Below are 25,381 nucleotides of genomic sequence, written 5' to 3' on the forward strand. Positions count from 1 at the left end.
TGGGAATTCCAGAATGCTTAATTGTGCTCATGAGGAACCTGTACATAGATCAAGGAGATACTGCATGGTTTAAAGTTAGGAAAGGTGTGTGTCCGGATGGGATCCTTTCACCATATGTATTTAATCTGTATGCTGAGCAAATAATCCGCGAAGCCAGACTATATGAAGAAGAATGTGGCGTCCGGATTTGAGGAAGATTCATTAACAACCTGCAATATGCGCATGACACAACCTTGCTTGCTGAAAGTGAAGAGGACTTGAACCACTTACTGATGAAGATCGGACTACAGCCTTTAGTACGGATTACACCTCAACATAAAGAAAACAAAAATCCTTACAACTGGACCAATAAGCAACATCATGATAAACAAAATAATGAAATTGCCAAGGATTTCATTTTACTTAGATTCACAATAAATGCCCATGGAAACTGCAGTCAAGAAATCAAATGATATACTGCATTGGACAAATCTGCTGCAAAAGACCTCTTTAAAGTGTTCAAAAGCAAAGACATCACTTTGAGGGCTGACGTGTGCCCAACCCAAAATGTGTGAAAATACCAAGCGATGGTATTTTCAATCACCTCATATGTATGCAAAAGCTGGACGATGAATAAGGAAGACTGAAGAAGAACCGATGCCTCTGAATTATGGTGTTGGCAAAGGATACTGAATATACCATGGGCTACCAGAAGAATGAACAAATCTGTCTTAGAACAAGTACAGCCAGGATGCTCCATAGAAGCCAAGGATGGCAAGGCTTCGTCTCACATACTTTGGACATGCTATCAGGAAGGACGAGTTCCTGAAGAAGGATATCATGCTTGGTAGAGGGTCAGCAAAAAGATGAAGACCCATGATGAGATGGACTGACACAGCGGCTACAACAATGGGCTCAAGTGTAACAATGATTGTGAGGATGACGCAGGACCAGGTAGTGTCTCGTTTTGTTGTACATAGGGTTCCTGTGAGTTAGAACCAAGTCTATGGCACCTACCAACAACAACAAGATATGTATATATTAGCTTCAGTAGCAAATAGTTTTTCAAGGTGGTTGCATCAATTTAACTCCCACCTCAGTGTATAACAAGTTTCCACTAGTCTATATGCTTGCCAACACTATTTTTAGCTTTTTAAATTTTATATTAAAAGAGTGAATATATATTGATATGTTAATGTGGTTTTGATTTATATTTCCTATTTTAATGAGATTGAGTACCTTTTTATATGTTCATTAGCCATCTGGGTATCTTCTATTCAGTAGTGCCTGTTCAAGTTTCTTGATCATTTTGCATTTTGAATATAAACCTTTTTCCATTGTTGCCAATATCCTACCCTACAACTGTCTTTTCACTCTCTTGATGGTCTTTTGATGATACAAAGCTTTTAACTTTAATGTAGTCCTATCTTTTCTTTGTGGGTAGTGCTTTTTATGTCCTATTTAAAATATCTTTCCCTACCCCCAGGTCATGAAGATACTCTCCTCTATTATCTTCTGGAATAGTGTTATTGTTTTACCCCTTACATTTAGATCGAAAACCCACCATGTATCAATTCTGTGTGTGGTGTCTGAGGTACACATCTAATTTCCTTTTTTCCAAATGGATATCCAATTGACTCAGCATTATGTTGAAAAGACTATCTTTCACCTATTGCTCTGCGGTGCCTCCAAGGACTTAAATCAAGCGTTCTATTTCATGCCACTGGTCTGGTCTATGCATACACCAGTGTCTCACTGTCTTCATTATCATGATTTATAAGTCTTGCTATCCTGTAAAGTATGTCTTCCCATCATATTCAGCAAGATTGTCTTGGCTATTCTTAGGGCAAGACTATAGTTTTCACAATTTAAAAAAAAGAAAATTCTTGGGTTTTCATTACATTGTCCAAGATCTATAAATCAATGTTGTTTTTAATAATGTTTAGTTTTCTATGTAGGTCTGGCACATCTCGTCATATTTATTCCCCATTTGATAATGCCGTTTTCTCTTCTTCTAAAAAAATTGCACCTTTTTCACTGTTTGTGGCTGGTATATCAGTATTTAATTTTATTTTGTATTTCTCCTATTATGAGTGAGGTTGAGTATCTCTTCATATATTTAAAAATCTGTTCATACTTCCTTTTCATATCTTTTGCCCTTTTTCCTACTATTAAGAACTCTTAATGTGTTAAGAAAATTAGCTCTTGTGATATAAAAATGTGCATAAACATTTTCCCAGTTTTTCTTTTCACTTCAAAATATACTTTTCCAAAACAGTCATTCAAAATACACTATTGCTAATCTGCAAAATGCATATCAAAGATTTTAAAGACCATTACTAAAATATGTTTTGAATCTAAAGCAGTGAGAGCTAATCTAAAAGATGGGTTTATAAGTTAATTTCTATTCACATTTATGCTTAGTATCACTTACCATTTTTTTTCTCTTGTCGGATGATATTATGACATTCTGCATGTAAGAATTGTAAGTGGTCTGCTACCATTCGTTGCTGACATTCATGAATCACTTTAGTATATGAACTTGGATGTAAGTATTTTCGACATCGAATTTCTTCATCTTTTAATCTACCTAGAACCTACAGAAATATAATCTTATAGTTGTGAACTACTAATCAGTAAATTAGATAGTCATATTGTAATGGCTCAATTAAACATAGTAAAGGTAACAAATAAGGGTTATATAGCCAATTTAAACCCACATTCCAGACATCATTTAAAATGTTTATTTAAGCTACTAGCTGTCACCTACACATCACCATAATCTTACGAACAAGAGCTAAAGTTAAATGGTCTGCATTTTGTCTTCATTTATAGACCCCAATCTTTCTACTGTGTAAAAAACCCAGTATGCAATAGGAAAACTAGGTACACATTATTAAAAGCCACAATGGGTGGCCACTACAGGTAGTCCCTGACTTACAACGTATTCAAGTTACAACGAGCTGCACTTGTTACCGTCTTTTTTTCTTTGCACATCTTATCATTAGTAATACGTACTACATGCAGTGTTGCATCACATAACTTGGTGATGGTATCATTCTCAGGTGTTCACTCTCAGATGGTCAACGTTATGATTTACTGTGCAAAACAACGCCACAGAGCAGGCTATGGCAATAATGAAAACTAAGAAAAAAAAGGGAGGTATTTGACTTACATCAGAGTGTCAGAACAAAACCCCGTCGTAAGTCAGGGACTACCTGTATGTGAATATTTAAATATCAAACTAGAGAATAATTTACATCAACTGAATCAAGCAGACCTTTACTAAAGCTTATCCTATATAAAAAGCACTGAGCTACAAATACTACACTGATTAACAAGAACTAGATATTAAGAATTAACTAATTTCTACATCAAAACAAAACTACAACATTGATGCAACGAAAATTACGCTAGCACAGCACAGGTACTTTGATGAAATATAAGTAGACTAAGAAAATACTCTGTAACGTGAAGGTACATAACTGGGGCTTCTGACCTTAACTGGCCCCAGGGAACTACATGTATTTCAGCTTTTGAGAGTACTGCTGTGTCTGCCCGGGCATCAAGAGAGGGAACATATAAAGCAAGGGTAAATTACACATCACTCCTGTGTACTTCTCAAAAAACCTTTTGATGAAAATGAGGCTAAAGACAGGAGAAAGACGGCTACTCTCTGGAGGCAGGAATGCAGGGTAAAGTCATAGAAACTAAGAGCAGGCATGAAGGTGCCTAGATTAAAAAGGTGTTCACCATATGTCATTTTGGTTAACAAGTTTTTCTTTTAAAATAAAAATAGCACTTAAAAGGATTAAGCCTATTAATCATGTATAGCATTCCGTAAGTAGCTTTAATCAGCTTGACACGTTAACTAAATGCAAGAGGAACTAAGAGTATGGGCCTGAAGGAGGTGAGGGAAGATGGGGGAAAAAATGCTAACTTGGACAGACAGGGTTGGGGATGCCCCAGTGCAGGGCTCCAAATAGCTATAAAACTACTGGTAGCCAGAGAAAAAATGACAAAACTAGAGAAAAATTACAGAAAGAAAATAGGGAAGCTAAACTAATTAGTCTATTAACTAATTAAATGTATAGAGATCAAATCAAATCCTAGGATCTTAGCACTTGAAGCTATTAACATATTGCCAGCAAGTGGATTCCAACTCATAGCGATCCTATAGGACAGAGTAGAACTGTCTCACAGGGTTTGTTTCCAAGAAGCAGCTGGTAGATCTAAACTGCTGACCTTTTGGCTAGCAGCCAAGCTCTTTCCCACTGAACCACCACGACTCCGCTAAAGTGATTAAGGTTCACCATTATTTCCTGAAATGATCTACTTATATAAACATTATTTTCCAAACATAATTGAATTTCAGTGTCCTCTATTTTAAAGCAAGATATGTTGTTATTGTTGTTGTGTGCCATCAGGTCTATTTTGACTCGTAGCGACCCTGTGTGACAGGGCAGAACTGTCCCATAGGGATTCCTGGGCTGTGATCTTTACAGGAACAGTTTGCCAGGTCCTCTTCCCTGCGCAGTGGCTGGTGGATTTAAACCAATGACCTTTTGGTTAGCAGCTGAGCATTTGAACCACTGTGCCACCAGGGCTCCTTAAAGCCGGATATAACAGGGTGCACATGTATCACACTGTCTGTATTTTAAGACTACATCTAGAGCCTTTGAAAAGAGTCTAAGATGCAAAAGGGCTAAAAGCTAAGAACTACTTAGTATAACCTGAACGGAATAGTTGGAGGAAAAAAGGCCTAGAAGACTTGTTCAAGGTCCCAGAGTTAATTAGCGGCACAAGTATGAACAAACAACTTCTGACTCCTGGATGATGGCTTTCTCCAACATGTAACAGTGTTATCAGTAAATTCTGATGTTTCTTGACCTATGTTGTACAGCTATTCCATTTGGTTTAACTAGCGAAAATCACTCATTACTAAAATGCTTGCAATACAATCTGGTTAAAAATTCTCACATATCTTGTATGAGGATTGAATTTATAATACGACTATTCTTTTAATACTAAGAAAATATATATGGAATTTTAAATATAATAATAAGTGTTGCTTTAATAATTAATTAAAAATTGTTACAGAGGTTTTTCTTAGCCTTCCAAGAACTTAAGGGACAAACAGTGACCTATCCAAGTATGCAGAATTATTACATTTCCCCTTATTTCTCCAAAAACAAAAAAAAACCCAAATACCTACCTTCTGCACCTATCATCCTATTGCCTAAACACATACTAAGCACAAAATCCAGTTTACCATTTTGCAAATAAATAATAAAATTAATTAAAGTCAAGCAAACCCCTAGCATCAGGATTTATCAAAAAGCATCAACCATGAGGAAAACTGGAATAGCACTTTTCATCATGAAAAATGCTACAGCAAGAGGAATGACTTACCAAGGTGTTGTACATTAATTATAACTCAGTCATGGTAAAATAGGACATTTCCCACCCCCAAAAATATATTAACTAGGAAAATTCATGTCAAGTAAAATCTTGCCTCATATACAATAAAAATAGGTGTGTTTAATATAATATGTCTTATTTCTTACCTTTTCCATATACTGTGAGCAGTTTGATTCTTGTAATAAGTTTGAAGCTTCTTGTTTGTAATACTCTCCTGTTTCAGTCAGAAATGGAGACTCAAAGATTTCCTGATAAAACTAAATAAGTCAATTAAAATTACATTTAAAAAACTACAAGCAAATTTAAGAAATTAAAGGTCTGATTATGTATGCTTTCAAAGAGGCTTTTTACCTTTAAGGGGAATTTTTTCTTATACTGTTCAACATGAACAAAGGAGTTAATAACCCCATGGATTACTTTCTGGTTCGGGTCTTCTCCACCACGATCACTAGAACAAGGTGTAACAAAAAATATTCTTGAGAATGCAAACATCTACTGAAATTCACCAAAGTATGTCAAAACATGGCTGCTAATTCCATTGATCTCATCAAATTATAAAGCATTTGAAAAGTAAATGCATGCATGATGCTTAAAAACAATTTTTTTCATATCACAACAATATTTATGGTAGTTAATACATTAGATGCCATTTTCAATTAAAGAAAAACTTTTATTATAAAATTAAAAATACAATGTCAATACTGGGATGATACTTCTTTAATTTTAGTAAAGTAGATATGAGCCTATCAAGTGTCAAGGCCTAAAGGCTGGTGTCACAAGCTCTATTATTACAGGGTGTGGTCTGAGAATGTTGGTATTTGAGGCATTACAGATATGTCTACAGTAATTTGATGGCACACATTCCTCAAAGGTACATCCCATATAATGTATCACTCACTGTGCTATACTATATCATCCCATATAATGTATCACTCATTGTATCACCCTATATATCACTGGTAGCTGCTGTTTTCCTAAGAGACCTGCTGGAGAAGCTGAGATGCTTTCCATTCAAGCACAACGGTATTTCCCTGTTTGGAGATTTAGTGAGATAAAGGTTTTAATATTTCTATATCCCTCTATAATCACAGGAACCCTGGTGGTACAGTGGTTAAGTACTGCAGCTGCTAACCAAAAGGTCAGCATTCGAATCCACCAGCGGCTCCCTGGAACCCCTATGGGGCAGTTCTACTCTGTACTATAGCATTGCTATGAGTCGGAATCTACTCAATGGCAACAGGATTTTTTTTTTTTTTTTTGGTTTGATTACAATTACAAAGGGTTTTAAAATCATCTCAATAATCTATGTGACATTTGACAAGTTCCCACTCAATGGCACTACTGTGATGCCAGTCTGAACAATCAAATATGAAATGTAGGTGAATATTAGCTTTTCTAAGCTATAGAACAGGGAAGTGAACTTAAAAAAAAAAAAAGTTTATAAAGCCACAGTAAAACATTTTAGCCCTTGGTTGGGAATTTCTGACTCCATTACTGATGTTCAAATTAAACCATTATGAGGTCAAAGGTTTACCTTGCTACTGGTGATCTTCGATTCTACTTTCAAAAAATATTTTAAATTATTTCATAAAGAGAGCCACACAAAATATGTCATCATCATGCCCCAGTGAAAGCCTCTTGTTATTTATATTAGGATATAAAGCTGTTGTAAACATATAACTTTAAGAAAAGCGCTGAGGCAATGACTTCATGTGTTAGTGTCCCTCCCTGTCTCTGCATCCCTCGATTCCTCTTTCATTGTCCCTTTAATTATCTGGATATTTTGTACATGAATTAGTATGGCTACAGTAATTTTGTCAGTCAGAGTCTTAAATACAAACTCTACCCCTTGATATTAATAAGAAAAATGAGTTCATACAAGGTCACACACAGTGAGCTCCTTCCCCTGCTCACCTTCTACTGGTTCCTTCTCAAGCACGAGCTAATCTGGTAAAGAATGAGCTACCCTATCTAATCTACTTGGAACACACTGCCTTTTTTTTCCTTTAAACTTTATCCAGACCAAATGGAAAGTCAATTAAGAATGAGAACTACCTGAGTATCTGGAAAATGAGGTTACCTAAAATTCTTTTCATGAACAAATTGTACTTTCCTCACTCTGTGCCAGGAAAACTTCTACTCCTACTATTCTTAGGACTCCAACCATTTGCTTATGATCTCAAAAGACCCCTACAAACTGGAATCTAGTACAGCACTGCCTAGAAAAACAGTGATATTTCCTACTGCTTAATAACTAAATTGTCTTCCCTGTAAGAATAACATGAAGGAGAATGCGGCATCAGGATTGGAGGAAGACTCTTTAACAACCTGCAATATACAGATGACACAATCTTGCTTGCTGAAAGTGAAGAGGACTTGAAGCACTTACTGATGAAGATCAAAGACAACAGCCTTCAGTGTGGGTTACACCTCAAGATGAAGAAAACAAAAATCCTCACAACTGGACCAATAAGCAATTGACGATAAACAGAGAAAAAATACTGAAGTTGTCAAGGATTTCATTTTACTTGAATCTACAATCAACGCCCATGGAAGCAGTAGTCAGGAAAGCAAACAATACACTGCACTGAGCAAATCTGCTGCAAAAAAAAATTTGCTGTGTTAAAAAACAAAGATGTCACACTAAGGATTACGGTGTGCCTGACCCAAACCATGGTGTTTTCAATCTCCTCAAATACATGCAAAAGATGGACAATGAATAAGGAAGACTGAAGAAGAATTGATGCCTTTGAATTGTGGTGTTGGCGAAGAATACTGAATATACCACGGACTGCCAGAAGAACAAACAAATCTGTCTCGGAAGAAGTACAGTCAGAATGTTCCTTAGAAGCAAGGATGGCAAGACTTTGTCTCACATACTTTGGACGTGTTATCAGGAGGGACCAGTCCCTGGAGATGGACATCATACATAGTAAAAGTATGAAGACACTTGGTGAAAGACAGATTGGCAGGCTCAAGCACAACAGCGACAGTGAGGATGGCACACAGGACCAGGCAGTGTTTCGTCCTGTTGTACACAGGGTCACTATGAGTCGGCACTTACTCAATGGTACCTAACAACTAAGAATAACAGCATCTGAATTCAGGACCTGTTAGGCATAATTATACAATCTTTAAAATCACCATGTATTTTTATAACTGTATAAAAAAGCACCATGCAAAACCATTACATACATCCTGTATTCTATCAGGCTTATAGATAATGAAAGCAAACTGTACAATAATGCTAAGTAATTTACAAAAACACTGAATAAGCTATGGTCTCATCTAAGAATAAGTAGTTCCCAGAGAATAACCTTGAGGAAAGAATTTGAAGAGTATTTAGAAACGTGGCTGATTATTTTATTTAGTCTTAACAGAAACTATGTGGAAAATGCCCATGCAAATGCACTAAAATTATCAAGGGAATGAAACCACTCAGGTGGAATGACGGGGACTAATAGCCGTAGTTCAGCCCAGCAGGACTCTGGAGTCAGGCTGCCTGGCCTTGAGTTCTGGCTGCATTCATATGTCACCTTGGGCAGTCACTTAACCTCTTAGTACTTAGAGATTTCCTTTTCTGTGAAGTGGGGATAAAAACAGTACTTCCTTCAGGCAGGAGTGGTAAAGATTAAGCATAATCCAAGAAAGCACCTAGCACAGTGCCTACTATATGAGTAAATACTCAATACACATTAGCTAGTATTTTAAATATGGATAGGCACCAAATGGAAGCATTTTCAACTATCAGATAGATGAATAAAGCTAAGAGATCAAAAAAGCACTAACTGACTGTGATTTTAAAATCAAGGATTTTAAAGCCAACTAACTGAGCATTTAACTCAGATACCACCAGGTCTGTAACGGTCATTAAACGGTAGGCTAAGGAATTCTCAGAAGTCCTGATACTGGTATGGGCAAAGTAATCTCTTAGTGTAACCTTCATTTACCCCATGTTTGAAATAAGAACAGGTTTCCAGCAAACTAAACACAACCGCTTGCTCCCACTCTAAATCTGAGAAATAACAAGAAGAATGCTTTTTAATACTCCACTGTAGTCACAGCCTTGGACTTGCAGAGATTGAACCAAGATGAAAACCAGACAGGGTAGAGCAGAAAAAACTACAGACAAAATTGCACAAAGCAAGAACGGCTACCAATCAGGCGTGGGAAGAGAGTGAAGGAAGACAGGTGAGAAGCAGCATGTACTGAAAGCTGGAGGGTGCGCAGAGGGTGACAACATCAGGGCATCTGGGACAACAACCATAAATGATCCTGAGGTCTCTGGAGCCAGGCAACAAGCAACAGCGTTGTGTCCATGCTGGAGCCCCAAGTATGGTGCCTGAGTGGAGGAGGTGCCCCAGGAAGAACGAGAAGCCTCCAAACCCAGAAGACGACTGCTGCACCCTACCTGATAGTACCTCACAGGCTTCCCAATCCCCACCGCAGAGAGGATCTGGGAAATCAGGGACACTTTTCACCCTCAGATGGGCAAAATTCTTAGTTTGATAATATCAAGTATTCATCAGTACACAGAGAAACAGGTATTTTCATGCCCTGATTGTAAAAGTACGGACATTTTAGAAGGCAAATGGGCAAAATTCTAAATGCACACACTCTATGACCGCAAATAAACATCTACATATGGGCACAACAGACACATATAACATGGTTTCTAAAGCAAAGATGTATTAATAGAAAAACTGGAAACAACCCAATGTCCGTCACTAGAAGATTTTAACAAAATGAAGCAGAACCACACCTATTATGTAGCAATTTCAAAAACAATTAGGTAGATCTTTAGGTGCTAACATAGAAAAACTGTCAAGATACACCACTGAATAAAGAAAAAGAATTAACAATAAGTATAATAAATATTACTTACGTTTTTCAAAAACAGAAAAGAAAAAAGCTATATACTAAAAGTAAGGAAACTCTGTAGACATGAAAACTGACAGGAAAAGGTTGGGAGAGGCAGCTAACTACGTGATAACAGGGATTATCTGTATGCAGGGGAGTGAGATTCAGGAAAAGATGGGAATATTAAAAGGTTTTAAGGATGCATTTGTGTATGATTTGCTTTTAGTACTAAGTTTTTCACCGAGCAGTTGATACCACATCTGGGAAACAAACTGCACAAGGTAAGTTTGGAACATCCTGACATACCAGAGAGCAGGAAAGCTACCAAAGATGAGTAGGGTCGTGTCAAAAAGACTCTGGCACCAATTAGCCAGAGGGAGGCAATTTAAGCTTTAATAAAGTCAGACTTAAAATGACTAGAAACCGATCAAATACGTTAAGTCTATGAGTTCATCAGATATTAAAAAAAAAAAAAAAACTAATTGGAGAGGCGGGGCCAAGATGGCAGACTAGGTAGACGCTACCTTGGATCCCTCTTGCAATAAAGACTCGGAAAAACAAGTGACTCGATCACATACATAACAATCTACGAACCCTGAACAACAAACACAGATTTAGAGACGGAAAACGAACAAATACGGGGAAGCAGCGATTGTTTTCAGAGCCTGGAGCCAGCGTCCAAGTCAGCGGATTTTCTGGAAAAACTAGTTTCCCAGTGATGGCTCGGAGACAGCAGTCCATATCAAACCACATAAAGAAGCAGACCATGACAGCGTCTACAACCCCCCAAACAAAAGAATCAAAATCTTTCCCAAATGAAGATACAATCCTGGAATTATCAGATACAGAATATAAAAAACTAATTTACAGAATGCTTCAAGACATCAGAAACTAAATAAGTCACACTGCAGAAAAAGCCAAGGAACACACTGATAAAACTGTTGAAGAACTCAAAAAGATTATTCAAGAACATAGTGGAAAAATTAGTAAGTTGCAAGAATCCATAGAGAGACAGCATTCAGAAATCCAAAAAATTAACAATAAAATTACAGAATTAGACAACGCAATAGGAAGTCAGAGGAGCAGACTCAAGCAATTAGAATGCAGACTGGGACATCTGGAGGACCAGGGCATTAACACCAACATAGCTGAAAAAAAATCAGATAAAAGAATTAAAAAAAATGAAGAAACCCTAAGAATCATTTGGGACTCTATCAAGAAGGATAACTTGCGTGTGATTGGAGTCCCAGAACAGGGAGGGGGGACAGAAAACACAGAGAAAATAGTTGAAGAACTCCTGACAGAAAACTTCCCTGACATCATGAAAGACGAAAGGATATCTATCCAAGATGCTCCTCGAACCCCATTTAAGATTGATCCAAAAAGAAAAACACCAAGACATATTATCATCAAACTTGCCAAAACCAAAGATAAAGAGAAAATTGTAAAAGCAGCCAGGGAGAAAAGAAAGGTTTCCTTCAAGGGAGAATCAATAAGAATAAGTTCAGACTACTCAGCAGAAACCATGCAGGCAAGAAGGGAATGGGACGACATATACAGAGCACTGAAGGAGAAGAACTGCCAGCCGAGGATCATATATCCGGCAAAACTCTCTCTGAAATATGAAGGCGAAATTAAGATATTTACAGATAAACACAAGTTTAGAGAATTTGCAAAAACCAAACCAAAGCTACAACAAATACTAAAGGATATTGTTTGGTCAGAAAACCAATAATATCAGATACCGGCACAACACAAGGTCACAAAACAGAACATCCTGATATCAACTCAAATAGGGAAATCACAAACACAAATTAAGATTAATTTAAAAAAAAAAAAAACTCATAACAGGGAATCATGGAAGTGAATATGTAAAAGATCACAATAATCAAAAAGAGGGACTAAACACAGGAGGCATAGAACTGCCATATGGAGAGTGATACAAGGCGATATAGAACAATACAAGTTAGGTTTTTACTTAGAAAAATAGGGGCAAATAATAAGGTAACCACAAAGAGATATGACAACTCCATAACTCAAGATAAAAGCCAAGAAAAACGTAACAACTCAACAAACATAAAGTCAAACACTACGAAAATGAGGATCCCACAATTTACTAAGAAAAACATCTCAGCACAAAAAAGTAAGTGGAAAAATGAAATTGTCAACAACACACATAAAAAGGCATCAAAATGACAACACTAAACACTTATTTATCTATAATTACGCTGAATGTAAATGGACTAAATGCACCAATAAAGAGACAGAGAGTCACGGACTGGATAAAGAAACACGATCCATCTATATGCTGCCTACAAGAGACACACCTTAGACTTAGAGACACAAACAAACTAAAACTCAAAGGATGGAAAAAAATATATCAAGCAAACAATAAGCAAAAAAGAAGAGGAGTAGCAATATTAATTTCTGACAAAATAGACTTTAGACTTAAATCCACCACAAAGGATAAAGAAGGACACTACATAATGATAAAAGGGACAATTGACCAGGAAGACATAACCATATTAAATATTGATGCACCCAATGACAGGGCTGCAAGATACATAAACCAAATTTTAACAGAATTGAAAAGTGAGATAGACACCTCCACAATTATAGTAAGAGACTTCAACACACCACTTTCGGAGAAGGACAGGACTTCCAGTAAGAAGCTCAATAGAGACACGGAAGACCTAATTACAACAATCAACCAACTTGACCTCATTGACTTATACAGAACTCTCCACCCAACTGCTGCAAAGTATACTTTTTTTTCTAGCGCACATGGAACATTCTCTAGAATAGACCACATATTAGGTCATAAAACAAAGCTTTGCAGAATCCAAAACATCAAAATATTACAAAGCATCTTCTCAGACCACAAGGCAATAAAACTAGAGATCAATAACAGAAAAACTAGGGAAAAGAAATCAAATACTTGGAAACTGAACAATACCCTCCTGAAAAAAGACTGGGTTATAGAAGACATTAAGGAGGGAATAAGAAAATTCATAGAATGCAACGAGAATGAAAATACTTCCTATCAAAACCTCTGGGACACAGCAAAAGCAGTGCTCAGAGGCCAATTTATATCGATAAATGCACACATACAAAAAGAAGAAAGAGCCAAAATCAGAGAACTGTCGCTACAACTTGAACAAATAGAAAGTGAGCAACAAAAGAATCCATCAGGCACCAGAAGAAAACAAGTAATAAAAATTAGAGCTGAACTAAATGAATTAGAGAACAGAAAAACAATTGAAAGAATTAACAAAGCCAAAAGCTGGTTCTTTGAAAAAATTAACAAAATTGATAAACCATTGGCTAGACTGACTAAAGAAATACAGGAAAGGAAACAAATAACCCGAATAAGAAATGAGAAGGACCACATCACAACAGAACCAAATGAAATTAAAAGAATCATTTCAGATTATTATGAAAAATTGTACTCTAACAAATTTGAAAACCTAGAAGAAATGGATGAATTCCTTGAAAAACACTACCTACCTAAACTAACACATTCAGAAGCAGAACAACTAAATAGACCCATAACAAAAAAAGAGATTGAAACGGTAATCAAAAAACTCCCAACAAAAAAAAGTCCTGGCCCGGACGGCTTCACTGCAGAGTTCTACCAAATTTTCAGAGAAGAGTTAACACCACTACTACTAAAGGTATTCCAAAGCATAGAAAATGACGGAATACTACCCAACTCATTCTATGAAGCCACCATCTCCCTGATACCAAAACCAGGTAAAGACATTACAAAAAAAGAAAATTATAGACCTATATCCCTCATGAACATTGATGCAAAAATCCTCAACAAAATTCTAGCCAATAGAATCCAACAACACATCAAAAAAATAATTCACCCTGATCAAGTGGGATTTATACCAGGTATGCAAGGCTGGTTTAATATCAGAAAAACCATTAATGTAATCCATCACATAAATAAAACAAAAGACAAAAACCACATGATCTTATCAATTGATGCAGAAAAGGCATTTGACAAAGTCCAACACCCATTTATGATAAAAACTCTTACCAAAATAGGAATTGAAGGAAAATTCCTCAACATAATAAAGGGCATCTATGCAAAGCCAACAGCCAATATCACTCTAAATGGAGAGAACCTGAAAGCATTTCCCTTGAGAACGGGAACCAGACAAGGATGCCCTTTATCACCGCTCTTATTCAACATCGTGTTGGAAGTCTTAGCCAGGGCAATCAGGCTAGACAAAGAAATAAAAGGTATCCGGATTGGCAAGGAAGAAGTAAAGTTATCACTATTTGCAGATGACATGATTATATACACAGAAAACCCTAAGGAATCCTCCAGAAAACTACTGAAACTAATAGAAGAGTTTGGCAGAGTCTCAGGTTATAAAATAAACATACAAAAATCACTTGGATTCCTCTACATCAACAAAAAGAACACCGAAGAGGAAATAACCAAATCAATACCATTCACGGTAGCCCCCAAGAAGATAAGATACTTAGGAATAAATCTTACCAAGGATGTAAAAGACCTATACAAAGAAAACTACAAAGCTCTACTACAAGAAATTCAAAAGGACATACTTAAGTGGAAAAACATACCTTGCTCATGGATAGGAAGACTTAACATAGTAAAAATGTCTATTCTACCAAAAGCCATCTATACATTTAACGCACTTCCGATCCAAATTCCAATGTCATATTTTAAGGGGATAGAGAAACAAATCACCAATTTCATATGGAAGGGAAAGAAGCCCCGGATAAGCAAAGCACTACTGAAAAAGAAGAAGAAAGTGGGAGGCCTCACCTTACCTGACTTCAGAACCTATTATACAGCCACAGTAGTCAAAACAGCCTGGTATTGGTACAACAACAGACACATAGACCAATGGAACAGAATTGAGAACCCAGACATAGATCCATCCACGTATGAGCAGCTGATTATTTGACAAAGGACCAGTGTCAATTAACTGGGGAAAAGACAGCCTTTTTAACAAATGGTGCTGGCATAACTGGATATCCATTTGCAAAAAAATGAAACAAGACCCATACCTCACACCATGCACAAAAACTAACTCCAAGTGGATCAAAGACCTAAACATAAAGACTAAAACGATAAAGATCATGGAAGAAAAAATTGGGACAACCCTAGGAGCCCTAATACAAGGTATAAACAGAATACAAAACATTACCAAAAATGATGAAGAGAAACCCGATAACTGGGAGCTCCTAAAAATCAAACACCTATGCTCATCTAAAGACTTCACCAAAAGAGTAAAAAGACCACCTACAGATTGGGAAAGAATTTTCAGCTATGACATCTCAGACCAGCGCCTGATCTCTAAAATCTACATGATTCTGTCAAAACTCAACCACAAAAAGACAAACAACCCAATCAAGAAGTGGGCAAAGGATATGAACACACATTTCTCTAAAGAAGATATTCAGGCAGCCAACAGATACATGAGAAAATGCTCTCGATCATTAGCCATTAGAGAAATGCAAATTAAAACTACGATGAGATTCCATCTCACACCAGCAAGGCTGGCATTAATCCAAAAAACACAAAATAATAAATGTTGGAGAGGCTGCGGAGAGATTGGAACTCTCATACACTGCTGGTGGGAATGTAAAATGGTACAACCACTTTGGAAATCTATCTGGCGTTATCTTAAACAGTTAGAAATAGAACTACCATACAACCCAGAAATCCCACTCCTCGGAATATACCCTAGAGATACAAGAGCCTTCATACAAACAGATATATGCACACCCATGTTTATTGCAGCTCTGTTTACAATAGCAAAAAGTTGGAAGCAACCAAGGTGTCCATCAACGGATAAATGGGTAAATAAATTGTGGTATATTCACACAATGGAATACTACGCATCGATAAAGAACAGTGACGAATCTCTGAAACATTTCATAACATGGAGGAACCTGGAAGGCATTATGCTGAGCAAAATGAGTCAGAGGCAAAAGGACAAATACTGTATAAGACCACTATTATAAGATCTTGAGAAATAGTAAACCTGAGAAGAACACATACTTTTGTGGTTACGAGGGGGGGAGGGAGGGAGGGTGGGAGAGGGTTTTTTTATTGATTAATCAGTAGATAAGAACTGCTTTAGGTGAAGGGAAAGACAACACTCAATACATGGAAGGTCAGCTCAATTGGACTGGACCAAAAGCAAAGAAGTTTCCGGGATAAAATGAATGCTTCAAAGCTCAGCGGCGCAAGCGCGGGGGTCTGGGGAACATGGTTTGCGGGGACTTCTAAGTCAATTGGCAAAATAATTCTATTATGAAATCATTCTGCATCCCACTTTGAAATGTGGCGTCTGGGGTCTTAAATGCTAACAAGCAGCCATCTAAGATGCAGCAATTGGTCTCAACCCACCTGGAGCAAAGGAAAATGAAGAACACCAAGCCCACATGACAACTAAGAGCCCAAGAGACAGAAAGGGCCACATGAACAAGAGACCTACATCATCCTGAGACCAGAAGAACTAGTTGGTGCCCGGCCACAATCGATGACTGCCCTGACAGGGAGCTCAGCAGAGGACCCCTGAGGGAGCAGGAGAGCAGTGGGATGCAGACCCCAAATTCTCATAAGAAGACCAAACTTAATGGTCTGACTGAGACTGGAGGAATCCCGGCGGCCATGCTCTCCAGACCTTCTGTTGACACAGGACAGGAACCATCCCTGAAGACAACTCATCAGACATGAAAGGGACTGGTCAGCGGGTGGGAGAGAGACGCTGATGAAGAGTGAGCTAATTGTACACTTGAGATTGTGTTGGCAACTCTTGTCTGGAGGGGGGATGGGAGGATAGAGAGAGAGGGAAGCCGGCAAAATTGTCAAGAAAGGAGAGACTGAAAGGGCTGACTCAAGACGGGGAGAGTAAGTGGGAGTAGGGAGTGAGATGTATGTAAACTTATATGTGACAGACTGATTGGATTTGTAAACGTTCACTTGAAGCTTAATAAAAGTTATTATAAAAAAAAAAAAAAAAAAAGAGATTGAAAGGGTAATCAAAAAACTCCCAACAAAAAAAAGCCCTGGCCCGGATGGCTTCACTGCAGAGTTCTACCAAACTTGCAGAAAAGAGATAACACCACTACTACTGAAGGTATTTCAAAGCATAGAAAATGACGGAATACCACCCAACTCATTCTATGAAGCCACCATCTCCCTGATACCAAAACCAGGTAAAGACATTACAAAAAAAGAAAATTACAGACCTATATCCCTCATGAACATAGATGCAAAAATCCTCAACAAAATTCTAGCCAATAGAATTCAACAACATATCAAAAAAATAATTCACCACGATCAGGTGGGATTTCTACCAGGTATGCAAGGCTGGTTTAATATCAGAAAAACCATTAATGTAATCCATCACATAAATAAAAAAAAAAAGACAAAAACCACATGATCTTATCAATTGATGCAGAAAAGGCATTTGACAAAGTCCAACACCCATTTATGATAAAAACTCTCACCAAAATAGGAATTGAAGGAAAATTCCTCAACATAATAAAGGGCATTTATGCAAAGCCAACAGCCAATATCACTCTAAATGGAGAGAACCTGAAAGCATTTCCCTTGAGAACGGGAACCAGACAAGGATGCCCTTTATCACCGCTCTTATTCAACATCGTGCTAGAAGTCCTAGCCAGGGCAATTAGGCTAGACAATGAAATAAAAGGCATCCAGGTTGGCAAGGAGGAAGTAAAATTATCTCTATTTGCAGATGACATGATCTTATACACAGAAAACCCCAAGGAATCCTCCAGAAAACTACTGAAACTAATAGAAGAGTTTGGCAGAGTTTCAGGATACAAAATAAACATACAAAAATCACTTGGATTCCTCTACCTCAAAAAAAAAGAACACCGAAGAGGAAATAACCAAATCAATACCATTCACAGTAGCCCCCAAGAAGATAAGATACTTAGGAATAAATCTTACCAAGGATGTAAAAGACCTATACAAAGAAAACTACAAAGCTCTACTACAAGAAATTCAAAAGGACATACTTAAGTGGAAAAACATACCTTGCTCATGGATAGGAAGACTTAACATAGTAAAAATGTCTATTCTACACCAAAAGCCATCTATACATATAACGCCCTTCCAATCCAAATTCCAATGTCATTTTTTAAGGTGATAGAGAAACAAATCACCAATTTCATATGGAAGGGAAAGAAGCCTCGGATAAGCAAAGCATTACTGAAAAAGAAGAAAGTGGGAGGCCTTACTCTACCTGATTTTAGAACCTATTATACAGCCACAGTAGTAAAAACAGCCTTGTACTGGTACAGCAACAGGCACATAGACCAATGGAACAGAATTGAGAACCCAGATATAAATCCATCCACATATGAGCAGCTGATATTTGACAAAGGACCAGTGTCAGTTAATTGGGGAAAAGATAGTCTTTTCAACAAATGGTGCTGGCATAACTGGATATCCATTTGCAAAAAAAATGAAACAGGACCCATACCTCACACCATGCACAAAAACTAACTCCAAGTGGATCAAAGACCTAAACATAAAGACTAAAACGATAAAGATCATGGAAGAAAAAATAGGGACAACCTTAGGAGCCCTACTACAAGGCATAAACAGAATACAAAATACTACCAAAAATGACAAAGAGAAACCCGATAACTGGGAGCTCCTAAAAATCAAACACCTATGCTCATCTAAAGACTTCACCAAAAGAGTAAAAAGACCACCTACAGACTGGGAAAGAATTTTCAGCTATGACATCTCAGACCGGCGCCTGATCTCTAAAATCTACATGATTCTGTCAAAACTCAACCACAAAAAGACAAACAACCCAATCAAGAAGTGGGCAAAGGATATGAACACACACTTCACTAAAGAAGATATTCAGGCAGCTAACAGATACATGAGAAAATGCTCTCGATCATTAGCCATTAAAAAAAAATGCAAATTAAAACCACGATGAGATTCCATCTCACTCCAACAAGGCTGGCATTAATCCAAAAAACACAAAATAATAAATGCTGGAGAGGTTGAGGAGAGATTGGAACTCTTATACACTGCTGGTGGGAATGTAAAATGGTACAACCACTTTGGAAATCTATCTGGCGTTATCTTAAACAGTTAGAAATAGAACTACCATACAACCCAGAAATCCCACTCCTCAGAATATACCCTAGAGAAATAAGAGCCTTCACACGAACAGATATATGCACACCCATGTTTATTGCAGCTCTGTTTACAATAGCAAAAAGCTGGAAGCAACCAAGGTGTCCATCAACGGATGAATGGGTAAATAAATTGTGGTATATTCACACAATGGAATACTACGCATCGATAAAGAACAGTGACGAATCTGTGAAACATTTCATAACATGGAGGAACCTGGAAGGCATTATGCTGAGCGAAATTAGTCAGAGGCAAAAGGACAAATATTGTATAAGACCACTATTATAAGATCTTGAGAAAAAGTAAAAACTGAGAAGAACACATACTTTTGTGGTTACGAGGGAGGAGGGAAGGAGGGAGAGGGTTTTTTATTGATTAATTAGTACATAAGAACTGCTTTAGGTGAAGGGAAGGACAACACTCAATACATGGAAGGTGAGCTCAATTGGACTGGACCAAAAGCAAAGAAGTTTCCGGGATAAAATGAATGCTTCAAAGGTCAGCGGAGCAAGGGCGGGGTTTTGGGGACCATGGTTTAAGGGGACTTCTAAGTCAATTGGCAAAATAATTCTATTATGAAAACATTCTGCATCCCACTTTGAAATGTGGCGTCTGGGGTCTTAAATGCTAACAAGCAGCCATCTAAGATGCATCAATTGGTCTCAACCTACCTGGAACGAAGGAGAATGAAGAACACCAAGGTCACACGACAACTAAGAGCCCAAGAGACAGAAAGGGCCACATGAACCAGAAACCAATATCATCCTGAGACCAGAAGAACTAGTTGGTGCCCGGCCACAATTGATGACTGCCCTGACAGGGAGCACAACAGAGACCCCCTGAGGGAGCAGGAGATCAGTGGGATGCAGACGCCAAATTCTCATAAAAAGACCATACTTAATGGTCTGACTGAGACTAGAGGAATCCCGGCTGCCATGGTCCCCAAACCTTCTGTTGGCACAGGACAGGAACCATTCCTGAAGACAACTCATCAGACATGAAAGGGACTGGACAGTGGGTGGGAGAGAGATGCTGATGAAGAGTGAGCTAATATCAAGTGGACACTTGAGACTGTGTTGGCATCTCCTGTCTGGAGGGGGGATGGGAGGATAGAGAGAGTGGGAAGCTGGCAAAATTGTCACGAAAGGAGAGACTGGAAGGGCTGACTCATTAGGGGGAGAGCAAGTGGGAGTACGGAGTAAGATGTATGTAAACTTACATGTGACAGACTGACTTGAATTGTAAACGTTCACTTGAAGCTCAATAAAAGTTAATAAAAAAAAACAACTAATTGGTCACCTTCAGAGGATGACAGGGAACCAATTTATTATCTTGAGAACTGGGTAAAAGAAAGAAACAAGCTTTTATCTTGCTTCTTTTATGAACTTTACAAAATAGAAGATGAGGAAAAGTTTATCTTTATAAAATTATTCCAGGTAATAAATGAAACAAAATGAGAGAATTAAAATGTCATAGCTTTACAAACCGCAGTAGGAAGCATAAACAGCTGCTAACATCAAAAAGAAAAAAATTGAAGGTGTCAATGACTTCGTTCTACTTTGATCAACAATCAACGTCTACGGAAGCAGCAGTCGAGAAATCAAACAACATATTGCACTGGGCAAATTTGCTGCAAAAGTACTCCTTAAAGTTTAAAAAAGCAAAGATGTCACTTTGATGACTAAGGTGCAGCTGACTTAAGCCATGGTCTTTTCAACTGCCTCATACACATGTGAAAGCTGGACAATGAAAGACAGAAGAATAATTAATGCATTCAAATTATAGTGTTGGCGAAGAATACTGAATATACCACGCACTTCCAGAAGAATGGACAGATCAGTCTTGGAAGAAATACAACCAGGATCATCCTTACAAGTGGGGACAGCGAGACTTCAGCTCACTTCCTTTGGGTACGTCAACAGGAAAGTCCGATTGCTAAAAAATGACATCATGGTTGGTAAAGTAGAGGACCAGCGAAAATGAGGGAAACCCTCAATGAGACAGATTGACACAACAGCCACAACGATGGGCTTGGACATACCAGTGAAGACGGCACAGAGCTGGGCAACATTTCATTCTGTTACACATAGGTCGCCATGAGTCAGAGCCGACGGGATGGCAACTGATAAGAGAAGCAACACCAAATAAAAAATAAAAGTGAAAATCAGACATTGTGAATGAATGAAGACCATAGTCTTGTCGGAGGAATCGAAGCCTAGTCTGAGTAAGCCACCAGACTGCCAATTTGCAGGAAATCTAAAGGACAGAGGAACATATTGAAATATATCTCACACGTACAATCAGCAAAGTCCAGACCATGGAAAAGTCTAAAGGTCAAATGGTTAGGATTTGCCAAAAATAAACTACCAAAAAAAAGGAGGATGGTGCGGGGAGCTGTTGATTAAAAAGACATACAAAAGTTTTTAAAAAATGGACAAGATTAAATTACAGTGTCTAGCTAGGGATATATACTTGGGTGATAAAGCCATAAAGAATGAGAAGAAAACAATTACTGTAAGAGTCGAGATAGTGGTTACCTTTGGAGAAAGAGAAGAAATGGGGCACACAGAGAGGTTTCTGGGGTAGGTGGCAAGGTTCTAGTTCTTGACGTGGGTGACAGTAACCAGGGCATGCACTTTATAACAATTCACTAAGCTGTACATCTGTGTTGCATGGCTTTCTGTATCTACATTTTATTTTATAATAAAAAGGTTAAATAACACACATAAGCAAAACAACAAAACCCCATTAAGTCTAAAAGAAAATTGGTATAATAATGTCTGACAGAATAAGAAAAAAGAGCACAAGATAGTTACTATGATAAAGATAATTAACCATGAAGATAATAACCTGACACTTAACAACATATCCTCAAAGTGTATAAGATGAACAATTTACAAGGAAAAAAAACTATAAATAGACTAGAAAATTTTAAAACACATCTCTCATAATCTAAGAGATACAAAAGAACAAAGACACCTAAATTAGATTTTATTTGTATCTAAGATTGTATTTTTCCTCAATAGCTCTATTTTAACAATTAAAAAATAGAACAACAAAAATATGGACATGTCAGAGAAATGCAAGTCAGTCATAGTAGTCTGTTATAGACTGTTCCAAATTCAAAAAAAAGAATTTCCTTTTAGTTTTTATTTTTGTTTGAAGAACACAACAGTAGAAAGGTAAATGCATAGTTTACTGAAAGAGTCATATTGAGTCTACTTAAGATAAAAAAGATAGTGTTTTCAATAGCATCCTTATGTGACGAAGCAATTCTTTTTGCATATACTTGAAAATCCAAGTTCCACTATATTACTGTAATAGGTAAGTTTTTATATGAATAGAGTTACTTTTATCTTTCCTAGTCAAGTAAGCACTGTGAAAAAATATGCAGATTCACAACCTACCTTGCTTTTTTCTTCCCTGTAAAGGAAGAACACCCACTACTTTTGGATTATCAATTAAACTTCATGTGCATTAAGTTCACAAGGATATCATGCAAAAATTAAACTGGCTACAGTTAGTCCACTGATTCTCTTACGCGAACTAATAAAAAATACTACTATCTATATTCCATTTTTAAATTTAGTACTTCATGAAAACATTTTTTTTCAAATTGCATAAAGTAAGGGATTATTCCTATAGTTTACATAATTCAAGAAAAGTACCTTACAGAATTTAATTAAGAAAAAGAAGCCAGGACCCAGTGTGTACCTTAAAAGCAGAAGTTGCATGGTCTTCACACCAAGAGCACCTCCCTTTCTGCCCATGACATTACAATACAGTACACTATAGTACACTGCTGTTTGTTTTTCTATCTGCAACCTTCCCTGCAGATCCCACTCCACCCAATTACAACTTCTTCTGAAAGTCACGAAACTCCTGGTTTATGGTTTACGTAGCATTTCAGTATTCATGAGCCTTACGTGTTTTCACTTAGTAGAACACTTTGATTTCATAAAAAATCTTTCATTGGCCTCACAGATAACTTTATCTCTTTAAAGGCTGAGGTGGCCCTTCTTTTTCTGAAATCTTCAAAGAAGGTTAACACATTAGCTGAGAGGCTAGGCGGGTTGGAGAATGTTTATGATCTATGAATTTCTTGTACAGTAAGAAAATAATCACATAATTCTATGTATGATTATATACAGCCACTCCTAAAGAGATACAGGTGTTGGTACTGCATGAAATAAACCTTCACACAACCAAAGTTATATTAGAAAATCATCTTTTACTCTACCAGTACCAACCAAATTAATTCATCCACTGATAAGTCTAAGACTACATACCTGGAAGAGAAAGAAAGTATGTTACTTTGGTAAGATAAAGAATAACAAAAGAATAGTTACAAAGTTAACAGAGGTAGAAATTATCTAAACCAAACTGTTAGTTTTTAGGAAAAGAGCTATCTTGGTGTTAGATAACCAATATGTGGTGGAAGCAGGCATTTCAGCCATAAGGACAAGTGTTTCAGAAGCACAAGGTCACACAGATGAAAGCATCAACCAGAATATACTGCTAAAGCAGCAATACCTAACGAATATTAAATATGTAAGTGCAACAATGTACTAACTGTATTTAAGAACTGAAAAAGATAAGTGCCTTGTCTTTTAGCAATTCTTGGCCATTATGATAAAAAGATTCTGTTACAGATTGAACTGTGTCCCCGCAAAATGTGTGTCAACTTGGTTAGGCCATGATTCTCAGTATTGTGTGATTACCCACCATTTTGTCATCTGGTGTGATTTTTCCATGTGTTGTAAATCCCACCTCTATAATGTTAATGAGGCAGGATTAGAGGCAGTTATGTTAATGCCGCAGGACTCAATCTACAAGATTAGGTTGTATTTTAAGTCAATACCTTTTGAGATATAAAAGAGAGAAGAGAGCAGAGAGACGAGGGGACCTCATGCCACCAAGCAAGAAGAACCAGGGGCCTGTGTGTCCTTTGGACCTGGGGTCCCTGCATGGAGAAGCTCCTAGACCAGGGGAAGGTTGACAACAAGGACCTTCTCCCAGAGACGACAGAGAAAGAAAGTCTTTCCCTGGCATTGGCACCCTGAATTTGGACTTCTAGCCACCTAGACTGTGATAGAATAAATTTCTCTTTCTTAAAGCCATCTACTTGTGGTATTTCTGTTATAATAGCACTAAATAACTAAAGACAGATACATTACTACATTAGGTTACATTAAATACTTTTAGCACTAAGTGTGAGCACTTAAATCAAACCAAAATCAGGTCTATCAGAGGTTGCTGACATATCCCTGTTTTTACACTGAAGTCTTTTTAGTATTTCCTCTCTACTCCTCGTTTTCTAACAAGAATACTCAAGAATTCAGAAATCACGTATCACAGATATTTCTATATGCTTTATCGTCACCGTATTAATATTTGCTTTTTTGTTTAAATAAACCTCATCAGTCCTCATATAAAACCATATACTGAAACAGAAATTCAGAGCTGAAATGGACCTCAAATATAATCTGATTCAACCTTCCTCACTGTATACTTAACAAATCCAACGATTCACAATGTTTGCTTTAAAAAAAAAAAAGGTAAGGGGCAAAGAATCAAGAAAGAATGAGAAAGACTATACAGACTGAAAATCATTTTTCTGAATACATATATGGATACTGTGTCAAGTGTTTAGAACTACTCATGTAACAGTAAAACAGCATAATCTCCAAAGGTAAATAATTTAATCCACTGAAAGACAGTTTCAACCTGATAAATATGTTACAGATATGAAGACAATTGATATAAAGTAAAAATTAATTACACCCATTAGCAAGTGTCAAAAGGTTGAGCTGATTGACAAACTTTGCTAAGAACCTGCTTTACAGGATACCTACACTAATTAGATTGCTTTAGGAATTTATTATAGAAACTTTTCACTTGGACATAGCTGATTTTACTGAAAACTTATTGTGGCCCAGT

General features: G+C 37.2%; 1 protein-coding gene across 2 annotated transcripts in view; it reads right to left on the reverse strand.

Annotated features, from left to right (window-relative positions):
* Window positions 1-25,381, reverse strand: part of CUL2 (cullin 2) — a 131,610-nt gene that overhangs the window by 35,211 nt on the left and 71,018 nt on the right. For both annotated transcript variants that reach the window (XM_049885023.1, XM_049885022.1), the window contains exons 7-9: window positions 5,752-5,848; window positions 5,547-5,657; window positions 2,414-2,576 (exon numbers count right to left, since the gene is read on the reverse strand). In XM_049885023.1, the coding sequence (XP_049740980.1) occupies window positions 2,414-2,576; window positions 5,547-5,657; window positions 5,752-5,848 (371 nt within the window). The remainder of the gene's footprint in view (window positions 1-2,413; window positions 2,577-5,546; window positions 5,658-5,751; window positions 5,849-25,381) is intronic.

Source organism: Elephas maximus, chromosome 4, assembly GCF_024166365.1.
Source record: "Elephas maximus indicus isolate mEleMax1 chromosome 4, mEleMax1 primary haplotype, whole genome shotgun sequence".
Lineage (NCBI taxonomy): Eukaryota > Metazoa > Chordata > Mammalia > Proboscidea > Elephantidae > Elephas > Elephas maximus.